This window comes from Anoplopoma fimbria, chromosome 21 (genome assembly GCF_027596085.1).
Source record: "Anoplopoma fimbria isolate UVic2021 breed Golden Eagle Sablefish chromosome 21, Afim_UVic_2022, whole genome shotgun sequence".
Classification (NCBI taxonomy): domain Eukaryota; kingdom Metazoa; phylum Chordata; class Actinopteri; order Perciformes; family Anoplopomatidae; genus Anoplopoma; species Anoplopoma fimbria.
Genome location: NC_072469.1, coordinates 17,842,295 through 17,856,653, shown reverse-complemented (window position 1 = coordinate 17,856,653; position 14,359 = coordinate 17,842,295). Strand labels below are relative to the sequence as shown.

Sequence of the window (14,359 nt, the reverse complement as noted above, 5' to 3'; positions counted from 1 at the left end):
GATCCAGTTACATTGGGTTGGTCTGAATCCGAATGACTAATTAGATTAGCTTCTTGTTTCATGATCACTTCTAGTGGATCACCATGAGCACGCCGATGATTCTGCCTTAACTGCGTCGCTGCTTTGTCTCCCTGCCTTTTTTTTCCAGGATTCATCATCTAATGGCCTCTTTGGAGCGCTTCCCTGCACTCTCAGGATGTGCTCCCCTCCAGGGCCGGTCCCAGTCATCAGAGTTACAAACCACAACGTTACATCATACCGTCTCAATCAGTCGCACTCTGCATCCCGCCGATTAATTCAACAATGTCTGGATTCCAAATGGATGGATTCAACCTTTGAAGCCTGCTTGCAGAGATACTCATGTAAACCCCCTCACAGTGGGTTTGGTAAACAAGCCTAAAGGATTGCATGTGGGGAGCAAATACAGAGCATGTGGGACGAACGCACCCAAAGGTGACAGTGTCTTGCCTCCAAAACACACTGAAAATTCCCAGCTCCCAGAAAAAGACGAAGCCTATGTGAATATGGCCAAGACGGATTTGACTTTCAAGAGCAACAAACTTCCCTAGTGAGACTGAAAGAGTCTTAAAAACTGCATATTTGTACATAACAATATAAACTGAGCGTCTGTTATTGCCATTACAATGCTGTGGATTACAAGAAAATGAACTTGTGTGAAGCGACACCGAGTCCTCGCCGTATCATAGCAACCTCAACACGAGATCCAGACACGGACTCAGGGGTAATCCGTGAGTCAATGACCTCCGATCCCTCTGTAACTCTGGACCAGTCATCAGGCAATTAGGGGCCTAGGTGAGCAAGAACTGCCATCCTAGCCTGGTTGCATCTCACCGGTAACACAGCGGCGGGGTCTCGAAAGTGTTACGGCCCTCAGGCTTTTTTTTTTTTTTCTTTCCTCGGCCTGTTTTTGTGTGCAAGCAAGAGAGAGAGAGAGAGAGAAGAGGTGTGTTGAGTTATGCAGTTGTGAGGTGCACTCATTTGTATTTCTACCCTGGAAAATGTTTGTGCATGTATGCAAGTGTCTACATATTAATATCTTTGTTTGTATGCCTTACTGTGTGTGGGTGCGTCAATGCAGCGCACTGGGTGAGTGTGTGTGTGTGTGTATGTGTGTGTATGCTGGTCTTAACACAGCTCAGAGCACGGGGGGATAACAAGGAGTTTGTTGTTGGCCTTGAGTGCCCGGAGAGGCTGAAGTTGTGGCAGCTCCAGCGCTCTGAGTTCACAGAGGTAGCCCTTAGCTGTCGAAGCTGTCGAAGCTGTCGATGCTGCCTCCGCGCTCATTCTGGTTCCACGGCGTCTGCGCATTAGCAAGTGGGGCCTTGTGTAATGAGTGTGTGTGTGTGTGTGTGTGTGTGTGGTTGTACAGTCAAAGAAAAGCATCCTTATTCACTGTAGACCAACTCTGTGAGTCCATGGTTGCTGTTGTTGTTGCTAATAGAGATTGTGATGTGTGTGTGTGTGTGTGTGTGTGTGTGTGTGTGTGTGTGTGTGTGTGTGTGTGTGTGTGTGTGTGTGTGTGTGTGTGTGTGTGTGTGTGTGCGTAAAAGCAGCTGGCTTTTGTTCTGTCTCATACTGTTTAAACAGCAACACACACTCAATGCTCAAATGCACATATTAACAATGCACTACAACTTAAATAAACGATAGCTGATTTGGATGTTTTAAAAGAAAGAAATGCTGAATGTACTGTATTTTCTTTCTGCTTTAAAACATGGGTGATAAATGCAAAATTGACAAAGTTCCTACATTTTATATATATTTGACACAAAGGGTCTCTGACTTTCCCATCTTTGACATTTCTTCATTGCATTTTACAATGCACTTTCAAAGTGTGTAAAAATATCTTAAGATATGATTACACCGTGTTAAACAAAATATTTGACTGATGTGAAATTATTGGAATTTTGACAAAAGTGGGTTTACAGTTATGTAATGTCATGGAAGTGTAGAATTATAACTTATTTTATCCCTAAACTAGAACAAATATAGCCTTATTACCTTCTAACTGTAGGCTCTCCACATGTTTACCAGCAAAGCGGTGGTAATTAAAAGCTACAGCTGTGTTAGAATTTTCAGACTCGCTTAAAAATAGCAGTGAGCAGACTCTTCCTGCCATTTAAGTACATTTTAGCTGTCAGAAGGATTTTTCATGTGTTGCCTATATTTAAGTTATTATCACTGATATATTTAATCCCGCAGCTAGAAAAAAAAAATGATATCATTGCAGAGGTTTCCATATGTATCATATAGATGTGACGGGTTCCACGGGGGAAAAAAAGTTTCACATAGAGAGATTTTTACATGTATCAAGCTAAGGTTTACTTAATTACAACCTCCAGGCAATGCAGGAACCCTTTTTTAAATTCTGTGAATGTTAATATGCTAAATAATGCAGATCTCCAACTCTTCAAGCATGAGACACACATCTGGCGGCTTACCATTTAAATTACAGCAAAAAAAAAAAGAGTGAGACAGATAGAGAGAGAAGGGAAAAAAGAGGGTAAGGGTGAAAAAATACTTTAAAAGTAATTTTCTAAAGAAGAGAAGAATGGGAAAATGTATAACAACCAAACTTAATTTCTTTTTCGATTTTTCATCATTTCTAATTGCATACATTAGAGCGTTGAGGCTGTGAAGGTTCAGCTCTGAGACTGTGTGAGACAGAGATGATGTGCAGTGGGAGCTCTTTAAGTCAACCCTCCTACTTTTCTCTTTAAAGAGTCAAATCAGAGTCACCAAAATACACTTCCAGTGTGTTCAGAAATGCAAAGAGTATTTTATTTCTTGCTACTGCAAAGAACATATTCTTCTTATTATTTTCATTTCTTTTGGTAATGGTTCTATTTGTATTTTGGTGTATTAAATTAGTGGTAATATTTAGATTTTTTTAATGTCAATTTCCATTATTATATATATATTTTTTATATTTCATCAGCAGTTCAAGTGTGTACTCTTAATCATTTGGATTTCGTTATATAAATACCACTCAACCACCCGTGATCCTCACTATGATTACCAGATGTGGTTTGAAAAAGAAAACAAACATGAACCTTTCTTTCTTTTTCACACTCACTGAACATTATTTCTTTCTTTTTTTGGGGGGGGATGCAGGGAAGAATTCCTCCTCAGGAGCCATTTCTGGAAACACGGCAGAGAAGAGTGATCCATGCAGGGAGAAAGCAGAGGGTGGGAATCACTACAAGGTAACATTCAGATTCAAGGCAAAAAGAGTTTCCTTTCCTTGCAATGAGCACCCTCTCCGCTTTTCCCTCTCTGCACCCCTACACACACCTCCCCGGCTTATTATCTGAGATTTGTCAAAATACGTTTCACACTAACAGGTATTTTTCAGCCTTCAGAGCCAGTTTTGATCTGCTTGACAAGCCAAAGCAGCTCAAATTCTGTGAAATCAGCAACGCCAGCCAGGCCTCTCTTTTTTTTTTTCAATCCAAGCGCTCTAAACACACCTCTTCCTGTGCTTCAGAGGACTTAAGCTAAATTAATCAAAGCCTGCATGTTACCTGCCATACTTTGAAGTGGTAATTGCAAAATGACTCTGTGCTGATCCGGCATTGCTGCCTCCCGGTCCGCCCCTACCATTGTGCCTCAGCTGCGGCCTTTTGTTGTTGTGATGTTATTGTAGTGAGAAGCCTATGAATGACATCAAGCCTCCGTCTGTCACACACACATATATACACATCCTCCCCTCCCGCCTGAGCCTCGATCCCTCCAAGTCTTTATTCTTACTAACTTCCCACCACTGATGTACAAGAGGCTCTCCAGACCACCATTAATCAGTGATGACCTGTTAAATAAATGAGTTTGTTGATATGAGGTTTTATTTCTCCGCAGCCTCTGTAGACCGTGTTTTCTTTTTTCCTCTCCTCTTGGCCTTTAAAACCTTGCTAACTCTGTCAAATGTCGTGGTGTGGAACCCAGTTGTCTAATGATTAAGTGGAGTGATCTCCAACCTGCACCAGCCTGGGAGCGCAGGGGATCAGATTTCAACCCTTCAACCTGCAGTGCAGGCCTAATTAAAATGAATTTTCTCCAGGCGACCACTTTGCCCACAGGGCAGGAATCCAGCTATATACGGAATCTGCTCTTAAGGTATTGCATTAAATTTATTGAGGGGAGACACTGGAGAACATTGTGGTTTATATATCTCCTGCATTTTTTTTTCTCTGTGCTTTCTTTCCCACTCCTTTCCACCTTTTTATTGTGATCATCACTCTGGAATCCAAGCTTGCTTTGGCAAAGATTGCCCTATGAAAACGAATGGAGCTTTTATGGGGCCCTGCCCATTTACTATTTCCTGGGCCCAGTTCATCTCAGAAGGGAGAGAGAGAGAGAAAGCGAGAGAGGGAGATGGAGGAGAGGAAAAGATGAAAAAAAAGGGGGAGAGGCAGAGTGAGACAGGGGCGGAAGAAAGAGAGAGGTTGCTTATTCCAACTGTGGATCTCATTAACATACATCAGTGAGTATTTCACAACTTCAAGCAGAAAGGCACTAAGCCCACCCAAGGGCAACACAGGCAGGGCTGACAGGGCCAGGGAAAGCAAGCCGTTAACATGTTGGCGGCTTAACAAATAATATCTGCTCCCGAGAACCTTGGTGAAATATTTAAAACCTCACTTCCTAACTCCATTTGACTGTGTTTATGACGGTGAAGGTAAACGACTTGTGTGGAAAAAAACAGTGCCAGCTGCTCAAATATCACATATTTAACACCAACGTCACTTCACGCACGTTTCCCAAATGAACTCCACTTGAATGATGGCGTGCCGTATGCGATTTCGCCGTCATTCCCGTCTCATGTCAATTGAGGCGCGGTTGAGATATAGGAGAGGCTCCAAAGTGCCCGCGCACACTGTCACTGTCACCGAGCGCATCCCCCAAGATAAATTCAGAGGCCTGTTTCCTGCTTTGATTACAAATGACATCCGCATGTGTTCTCCCCGATCTCTGCTCCTCACAGAAGAAGCCAATCAAGAAGACAAATAGCTGCGGCCCCAGCATGAGCGGCGGCGGCAGCGCACCGCCTCGGCAGGCAGACAAACAGAAGATGCAGCCTTCAACGGAGAACCTCTCCACAGAGGAGATGGAGGAGTATACGTTCTCCCTACAGTAAGTCTCACCACTCATTATCCTGCCTTAGTCCAAAGTGAACAAAGAAAAAAAAAAAAAAAAGGAGAAGAAAAATGTGGACGACAACTGGTTCCTGTGCCTCACAGACACGGTAATGTGCACGGCATCAACCAGACAGACGCTGACGGCAGAATGATCCTACAACACCTCCTGTATAGATGTAGTGACAGTAGCCAAGTGCCATCCTTTAAATTGAGTTTGCATCTGCTATTGCTTTAATCTTGCATAGCTCAATTTTTATTTGTTAACATAAATAAGACACAGGTAGTGATTTGTGAGTCATTTTGTGAGAACTTTGTAAGAAAGCAGAGAAATTCTACCTTCAGTAAGATCTTACATTGATGATCAAATCTCCACTTTTCTTTTTTTCCAAAAATATCATATTATGTGATAATATTTCATTTTGTAATTTACAGTTTTGAGACCAAAAAAGTCAGTCTTATTCACACTAACATGGTTTGTAACAATATTACATATAGCCAAACCAAACTTCTTACGTCACTATGTTGTTTATTTGTTTCCTCCGCACAACAAAGGAAGTTTGGGAGAATTTGTTTTCCTCTTTGCCGTGGCTTACAGCATTTGATTTTAATGAGAAAAACGGGGATGTATTCAATATAAACAAAGCAGGAAGAACCGCATTTCAAAAAATACCTCGGCCAAACGTGTTAAACGCAACAAGGTGCAGCACCGCGTATGCCCACGCAGCATCAAAATAGGCTGAAAGGGAAATTGCTTATTTCAACAAAAAAAAAGTCACAGGTATTTGTTTTTATTTGAACGTCAACTAAATTAAGGGGAGGGGATTGCCACACACACTACTACACTAGAGGGGAGAGAGAGAGAGAGAGAGAGAGAGAGAGGCAGAGAGAGAGAGCCTCTGTGTGTGTGAGGGAGACAGAAAGAGAGCACTCCCTGGAGATTTAAAAGTACCCATGTTTCCTCATTTCTGGGAGTTGGTAATTTATAGCTGCTGGTCACATATTAAACAAGATCAGAGACTACTCCCTGACATCTTCTGAACATACTGGGGGAATTCAAATGATTACCAGCGTATCCTGCCAACAAATGACGACACAGGGACTATCTTGAGGGAGAGCGAATACAAAACGAACACAGAAAAACCAGGCAGGCTGCACACAAAGGGACACAATTAAATGGTTTTCACGATTATTCATAGTGCCGCTTTTTACCTCTGAGCAGTCGCTGGGCTCCGTGAGATGAGACATTTCAGTTCTAGGTACGGATTGTATTGAGTTGGAGCCCTGGCGGTTCCCCGATGCCCTGTGAAGGTGCTGCTGCTATTGATTTTATCTTTACAAGCACACACATTACAGTATCTCTGAGCTGAGGGCTGCTTTTTTTTTTTTTTTTTTGCCCTCGCCTAATCAGAACATTAGAAAGATACGGTGCCAGGGTTGGCTTTCACAGTGAAGTTAAAGACACTGCAGTCTCAAAGTCATACCCTCACCCGTCTCCCCCACTGTGCTGTTTGACTTATTCTGGGATTCTCTACATTACCTGAGGACTGACAGAGACGCAGACGAAAGGAATTGTTTACTGATTTTTTTTTTTCTTTCATTTTTTATTTAATTTGCCGTAATGATGTCATCTCCATCTCCTCTGGCACTGCTCTGTTTGTATCTTTGTGTGTGTTTAGATGCATTTGTGCACGTGTGTGGGAGTGTGAATGTGTACATCATATCTCCACTGTGTCTGTGTACAGTATGTGAGCGCAGGAATGTCTGCGTATACATGTATTTCACGTGGGATCAGGATTCATAGGGCAGTGATTGAGGGATATTACTGCCATCTATTGAGCCACAAGAGATTGAGCTCATTGAAATTTTCACAGGGTGTCACAGTACAAATCGGATGCTCATGCATTATTAAGCAAACCCTTGGAAACAGTAAGATTCAGTTTCTGAGAATAGTAGTCTGAGAATCACACAAAAATATTTTACACAATGCATCTAGAAAATGTCACAGTCAGGAGCACTTTATTCACAAAGTAGTATAAATGTTAAGAAATGTATTGGAATGAAGCAGGCCGACGTCTTACAGAGCTCTACAGCATGTATGTAGCTGCAGGTGTGACCTCAGAGTCTAAATGTATGCTAAAAACACAACTGAACCTTCTGAAAATTAAAAACAATATTGTTAGGTATTTGCATTAAATACCATCACAATACCAATCACATTAAAGTTGGCACAATTTATAATAATGTTAATGTTTCACTAATGCCTTTTTCTAAATTCAGAACAAATAAGAAGTACATCTTTTTGGGGGGCTGTTTAGGTTTCAGCATTATAAATATTCAAACTTGTATTTAGTTTAAAGTCTTTATTTCAGTGGGGCCGGATCAGCTTCTCTCTGACTTTTTTGGAGTTAGAATGTTGATTATGTTCCTTTTAAATTTATTTTAATAAAAGCTCCTGTTTGAACCTCAAAAGCACATCTATCCCATTAAAAAAACAAAAAACTGCATGATAAATGGAATCATAACCGTAAACCATAAATTACAGTTTCAAAGACAACACATCGCACTTTTTACTGCAGGTATTGACAATGTGAGTCAATTCAAGGCAAATGAAAAAGACTATGAAAACAAGCCAGAAATGATTCTTCTCCTTTGTTTTTTTGAGTTCCTGTGCTGCCGCTGTCTGTTTGAACATGCATAAAAGGCTCCCGCCGACCTTCCATCTTATTTGATACAAATGTAATCTTAACCACCTTTTTTTTTTCTCACAGAATAGCACTCAAAATCAAAGCACCTGATTCAATACAGCTGTTGTAATTTGATAGGGCCAATTTAATTCTTTTGGATGGTGCGGCAACAACTTCTCGAAAAGGTAAACATACTCTGACTAAATTAATTTCACTAGAGGTATTAGAAGGTACTTAGAGGGTACTTTAGCAGTACTTTAAAATAAGTGCACTCAGCACAGTTATAGGTTACTGTTGCTAGCTTGCATTAATGCTTAATGAACATTTTACATTTTTTTTAATAATTACTTACAACCTAACAATCACTTATCAGTTGTTGTTTTCGGAAAACATGTTGTTCCTATTGGTTGTTACTTATACAAAGTTTGATTTTCATACATCCATGATTATTGCCAATTAGTTTTGTGTCTCACCAATGTAACCCAACATTTTTTTTTCTTTCTCTGGTTTTGAGGAGAGAAACCTGTTTTAATCAAAGTCATTCTCACATAGCAATTAGATCTAATTAGTCCAATTATCAAGATTCTAATTACATTGAAATATACCCCCTAAATCTCATATCAATTATATGTGTGTCCTGATCAGGAGACATGAATAGAAAAAGTGACAGCGTAAAGACAAGGCTGGATGGGAGGTAGAATAAAAAAGAGCATCCACATCCTCCAGAGGCCAAATGACTGCAGAACTGAATCCATCTGTCCCCAAAGCTTTTATTCCAAAAGACTTTAGGGCCATTTGGGGATAAATGTCACTTAACCTTTATTCTTTTTTTTTTTTTCATTTTCAGAACTATTTTGATACTGCCAATGATGTTATGATTAGTTACATCCTAGTGATGAGTCAAAATAAATACAGTTTTAGCTTTGGAGCTACATATCAAACACTATTGTTAAATCCGGATTAAAGCTGTAGAAAGGAGGTGGAAATAATTATCCCCTGCATTCAATTCTGGTCCGACCTGTGGAAGCACAAGCACTTAAATGCCGTCGTGTGTCAGGCAGCAGTACACAATGACACACACACACACACAAACGCATGCAGACCTGCACAGTATGTTACCATAGCAGTGCAGTATGGCGCTGTAGGTGCACCGGCAAAACACGCAGGAACACACACACAGACACACACACACACACACACACACACACACACATGCACAGCCTGTTCTTGTTGTGGAGTCAGAGGGAACACACTGACCTAATTTCCCCCAGTTAGCTCGCCTCGTTGGGGACCAACAATCCTCTCCGCCCGTTTCCCCCAACCGAGCCTATCAGAGCACTCACTCACTGAGTGTCTCTGTCGCTATCTTCCTGTGCCCTCCATCTGTTTGAGTCTGCGTACTGTACACACTGAAGTGTAAGGTTAGCAGTAAAGTCTGCAGTTATATTGTTCACGGCTGCTTGGCTACACGGTATCATGTGCAGAAGACATTGATAACATGCACCCTGCAGTGTCACTCCTTTTTTCTAAAGAAGAGCCATTTACTATCATGCAGGGAGACAGAGATCGGCCTCCAGTAACTGACAGAGAAAGAGAGAAAAACCACCTGAAATAACAGCTAGTTCCAGGCTGTCAATCCCCTGCATACTGCAGCTCCGAATCACAACTCAGTCCAAGGGTCAATCAATTCTGATGTAATGCTGGTAGGAGAGGTGGGTGGAGATGGCAGCGCAGTTCACCCCTGGGTCTCCAGTGCTTTCCTATGCTAAAGGAGCCAGGAATGTGTCTGCGTGTGTGTGTGTGTGCGTGCACAAGTGCGTGCGTGCATGTGTGAAAGAGAGGGCCCCCTGGCTACCGTGGCCCGAGTGCACATGTTAGGGTTTTCTGCAGCCAGACGCGCCCTGGGTCACTTCGGATCTCACAGACACACACACACACACACACACACACACACATACACAATCTACGTGCTGCTTCCTTTATGGAAATCAGACCTGTCAGCTCTATGACAGGCTCATGTTGCAATATGATTGGCTAATCTGCAGTGATGTGGCTGTCAGTCAGAGCTGACTGCAGTCCCATTGGTGGTCTGGGTCAAATGTATGCCTTTCCCACAGACACGTAAGAGAAAGTAGGTGGGGGGGGGCTATATATGAGAGCATATGTATGATTCCGTGTGATTTGTGCAGGATTGTGTGCGTGTGTGCGTGTGTGTGTGTGTGAGAGAGAGAGAAAGAGGTAGGCCAAAGGTGACACTTCCCTCACGCTCTTCTTTTTTCATCTGTAATCACTGGTACCCCGGTCCAACGTAGACATCTAAGAAAGATTTCAAAAGTCAACAAACAAGTCCCTAAGAATTTAAAAGTGGATTTGTGCATGCAGATACATGTTAGCTAATGCACTGTAGCACAAACATGCACTAATGCACTCTGCCCTGTGCAAATAAATATGAACTTTTGGGAAAACATCGTTGACTGGCAGCTCTAATAATATAACTGACAAGCCCTGGATGTCGATGTAATCAGAATTTGATTCTAACATTTGTGTGTGTCTATGAGCATGATGTCATCACCACCTAATTTAGCCATTGCCAGTTTAGGAGCAGAGCATGCTTGACTGGAAATTGCACTGACACCACAGCTAACAATTTGCCTTTGTCTTGCAACTTTTTTGGCACTTTTTAGGCACACAAATATGAAATAAGAGTGACTCTGTTAAAAACACACTGCCCAACACAAACATGTGGCCGTTTTACGATGTTTTCCCAGCCTCATCAGACGTCAACAGGTTTAAGAGCCCATTTAATCCTGCATTAACACAACTGCCTAATCTGCTCTGTGGCGCTTGGTGGCCTTTCAAGTCACGTCTTTGCACAGGCCAACTCTCTTCTTTGTCCATCACCCACTTAATTGCTCTCTACATACACACATATAACACATAGTTAGTCTCTCTGGCTCGTAATTATTTCCTCTCTCCCGATAGTTCTTTCCTTACCTCGCTTTCTCTGCCTCTAATTTACTCCGTCTTTCCCTTGCCATCCTCTCCTCATTCTCTCTCTATCGCTATCTCTCTGGTGACAATGTCCTGCAGTTATGAGGCAAGGTCAGACAAGTGAAAGCCATTTAAATACTGATGCAACTCTCTGGAGGCCCATACTCAGCCTCCGCAGCACTCTCTGTACGCCTCACCCAAGTTGATGAATGGATGGATCTCCTTAGAACATGTATTATTTGTCCTGCATTGATTATTCGTTGTATCTACTGGCACCATGTTTTTAGTATTTTCTCACTGCCGCAAAAAAAGGGTTAAAGAGAGAAAAACAACCTGTTATTCATTGTTGAGGACTGTGTTGGTAGCTGAAGTAGCTGTGTGTATAAATGATGCCTGGGAAGTCCCTGTATGTTTGTTGATCCCAGGTGCAATTGCATCTGAAATGTTTCCACCCTAGTTTATGGCGCACCAAGGGACCTGCCATTTCCATGTTTTAATCCCCTCTCGTGCTAAGTCAGGCGCTCCATAAAAACGCCACATGTTGCATGGCAATGAAACGGCTACCCCATGTATACTTCCAAACTATTCCAAGGTGTGTGAGGAGGCCAGGAACACATTCTTGCTAGAGGGATTTGTTTGGCTGGTGCAGTAGTTGCATAACTGGATGGTCGCTGATCAAATTTGTGTTCTTGAATGGTGCTTTGGCTAGCTGCTTGAGGCCCTGTATAATCATATACAGTTAAAAAACTTTTCCTCTACATTTTAAAATATAATTTTGTCCACACTACATTTGTTTTATAAAATATCACAATCCACACTAAAACAAAAAACAACTCCAAAGGCTTGCGAATAAGTGGCAATAAGAGCTACCTCAAATACCAGAGAAGAAGATTATGAGCATGCTCAGTGAGCTGTTTTAAAAAATAGTAAACAATAGTAAAGCAATAGCTAATTATTTCCTTATTTATTTATATATTGTGATATTTGGTGCATTGTACAAACTGAATTTGATTCATTTCTCTTCTCAAAATCTACACCTACAAAATGTGCTTTAAAAAATATTTGTTTTTTGTGACCTAAAACTGTTTGCGATTGGATGAGAGGCCAAAACGTAGAGGAAAACATCCATTTAATAAAAGAGCGTATACATGTGTAGACAGGGCCTAAGAGATTTGCCATTTAACAATGCATATCAGTGTATTGGACTGGAGACAGCTAGCTTGGCTCTGTCCAAGGGTAACAAAATCCTCCTACCCTCACCTTTAAGCTATTGTATGAACACATTTGTTGAATCCATTCAAAAAAAGTATAAATGGGGGGGTGTGCCTATTTCTTGATTCAGTACTTCCTGTCTTGTCTTTATCGTAAGGTTTCCAAGCAACAAGACTCCAGGAGGTTACTGCTGAGCGAATGGTTGAAACAATTGCATGCAAAATTATTGATCGTAAGCAAAGAGTAGTAATTAGTATTTTTATCTGAGTCGTACATATAGATCAACTGTTCATTTTGATGGTCACTACCTTAAAATATCAACCTGAATGTACGACCCCAAGTTTTGGTTTCCCACATAAAATGCCCTACATCCTACCCTTAATTACCACTATGGTACTGATGTGTATGTTTCTTTCTAGTCCACTTGGGTTCACATTAAATGTGATATAATCATCAATGCATCAAAACATTTTTATGAGCTTGCAATTCTGTGCCAGCATTGCATCTCATCCACTGCTGGTGGATCAACAGCACAGAGCACTTGTGGCCTTTGTCCTCATATGCTTGCTCGCATGTGAGAACCTCCCTCGCATTGTAAAAATGAGCAGCCAACTATTAGTCAAACATGGATTCCTAATCAAGTGGAACATTTCTTTTTTCACAGCTTCTGAAATGCTCTCCTCCACTCACTGTCAGCTGCAAATAATTCCCATAATTTGCTGGTGTATGGTTGTACTTTTTTTAATTACATGATGGCCGACTCCATTTCTGCAGCTGAGTCACTATTCCATAATTCTCTTTTGACTACACCCCAAATACCTGCCACTGTGCTCCCATTTTGTCAATGAAACTCATTTATATGTTCTTTGCTTTGCCAGGGTCTCTGTAAAAAGCTGTGCTTATAAAGCTCCCAAATGGTAAGGTAATTGTCCCTGGAACAAATAAAAATTAAAAGAGAGAGACAGAGCATGCACAAAGTTAAATCTGAATCATTTTTGTGTCTTTTGGTGAAGTATAAATAAAACTTCTCAAAAGATGATATAAAAATGACTCAATTATGTAAAAGCCTTGCAGGCATATACTGCTGCTCTGTTCAACTTGTTTTTATGCACACACACACACACACACACACACACACACATTCAAGGTGCTTTGGAAAACGATACCAGCTTAGTAACCAATGATTATCATTTAATACATCTTGTGGGAGCGGGTTTCTTTGTGATTTCCACTTTGTGAGGTTTCATAGCTTCCTGTATTATATTTGCCCCACCTGTGCAAAACCCCGCTAACATGCCAATCATTACGTAAGCTTGTGTGCTTCTGCGTAAATGCAATAAATAGGCAGTTAAAGTTTCTACTGTTGGAATTACTGTAGCATCTGTACATGATTTATAAACTTGGATTGGCAAACATAGTATGTGCATTTGTTCATGTTTATGCAACACAGAGTTAAACAGTTCTCTGCCAGGTGTGTCTCACACTTCCACTGCTGTAATGTTTGATTGGACCCGTCATGGGCTGTCACTGCAAATATTTTCTATTGATTAATCCATCAGCTATTTTACAGATTAATCCAAGCGATTTAAGTTTTATTGAAGTTTTTCTTATTTTGACAAACTGTATGTCATTGTTTAATGCAGCACAAGACAAAATTGAAACAAAGGTTTATATATTAAAGTGCAAAACTGTAGGTTGATATGTGCTGTTGAGATGTGGTACCGTACATACAAAAGATATGCTCCCCATATTCTTACAGTTTGGAGTGTTTGGAAGCCTAATATAAAATGATTCTGTCATGGGAGCAGTATTTGATACAAGATATTGGTCTATTGAAATACGCTACCCCTGAAATTGTATATGAAATATATTATGATGGATTATCAAAACATGGTTTTGTGAGTATTTAGCAGCTACAAGGACAAAAGATTAAAGAAAACAAGCATTGGTTCAGAATATTGATAGCGATGCATTTTCAGCATCTATGTCATTGATTATGCCGACTAATAGCGGCGGTATAGTTTGATTAAATTAGTACAACTCACAATTGGCCAACCCCCGGCCTAGACTGCACAACTCACACAACAGATATGTTCTAATTTCAATCAATTCAGATGTCTACACTATCACCTGTTCGAAAATATGCGTGTCAACTTGAGTTTTCTTTCCCTATAGAAAGCCACGGCTGAGCGGCAATGATGCACACTGCATTGTGTGTAGTTTGTTTAGCTGTTAGCTGATTGCAAAACACACAGTCCAAAACAATACAACTGCACAAACCCTCCTTTATCTCACCTGCAGCCCCTACCAGCCAGG

General features: G+C 41.0%; 1 protein-coding gene across 1 annotated transcript in view; it reads left to right on the top strand.

The window, feature by feature from the left end:
* ofcc1 (orofacial cleft 1 candidate 1) overlaps positions 1-14,359 on the top strand; it is a 79,943-nt gene that overhangs the window by 31,272 nt on the left and 34,312 nt on the right. The window contains exons 16-17 of the mRNA XM_054623414.1: positions 3,136-3,227; positions 5,003-5,151. Coding sequence (XP_054479389.1) covers positions 3,136-3,227; positions 5,003-5,151 — 241 coding nt within the window. The remainder of the gene's footprint in view (positions 1-3,135; positions 3,228-5,002; positions 5,152-14,359) is intronic.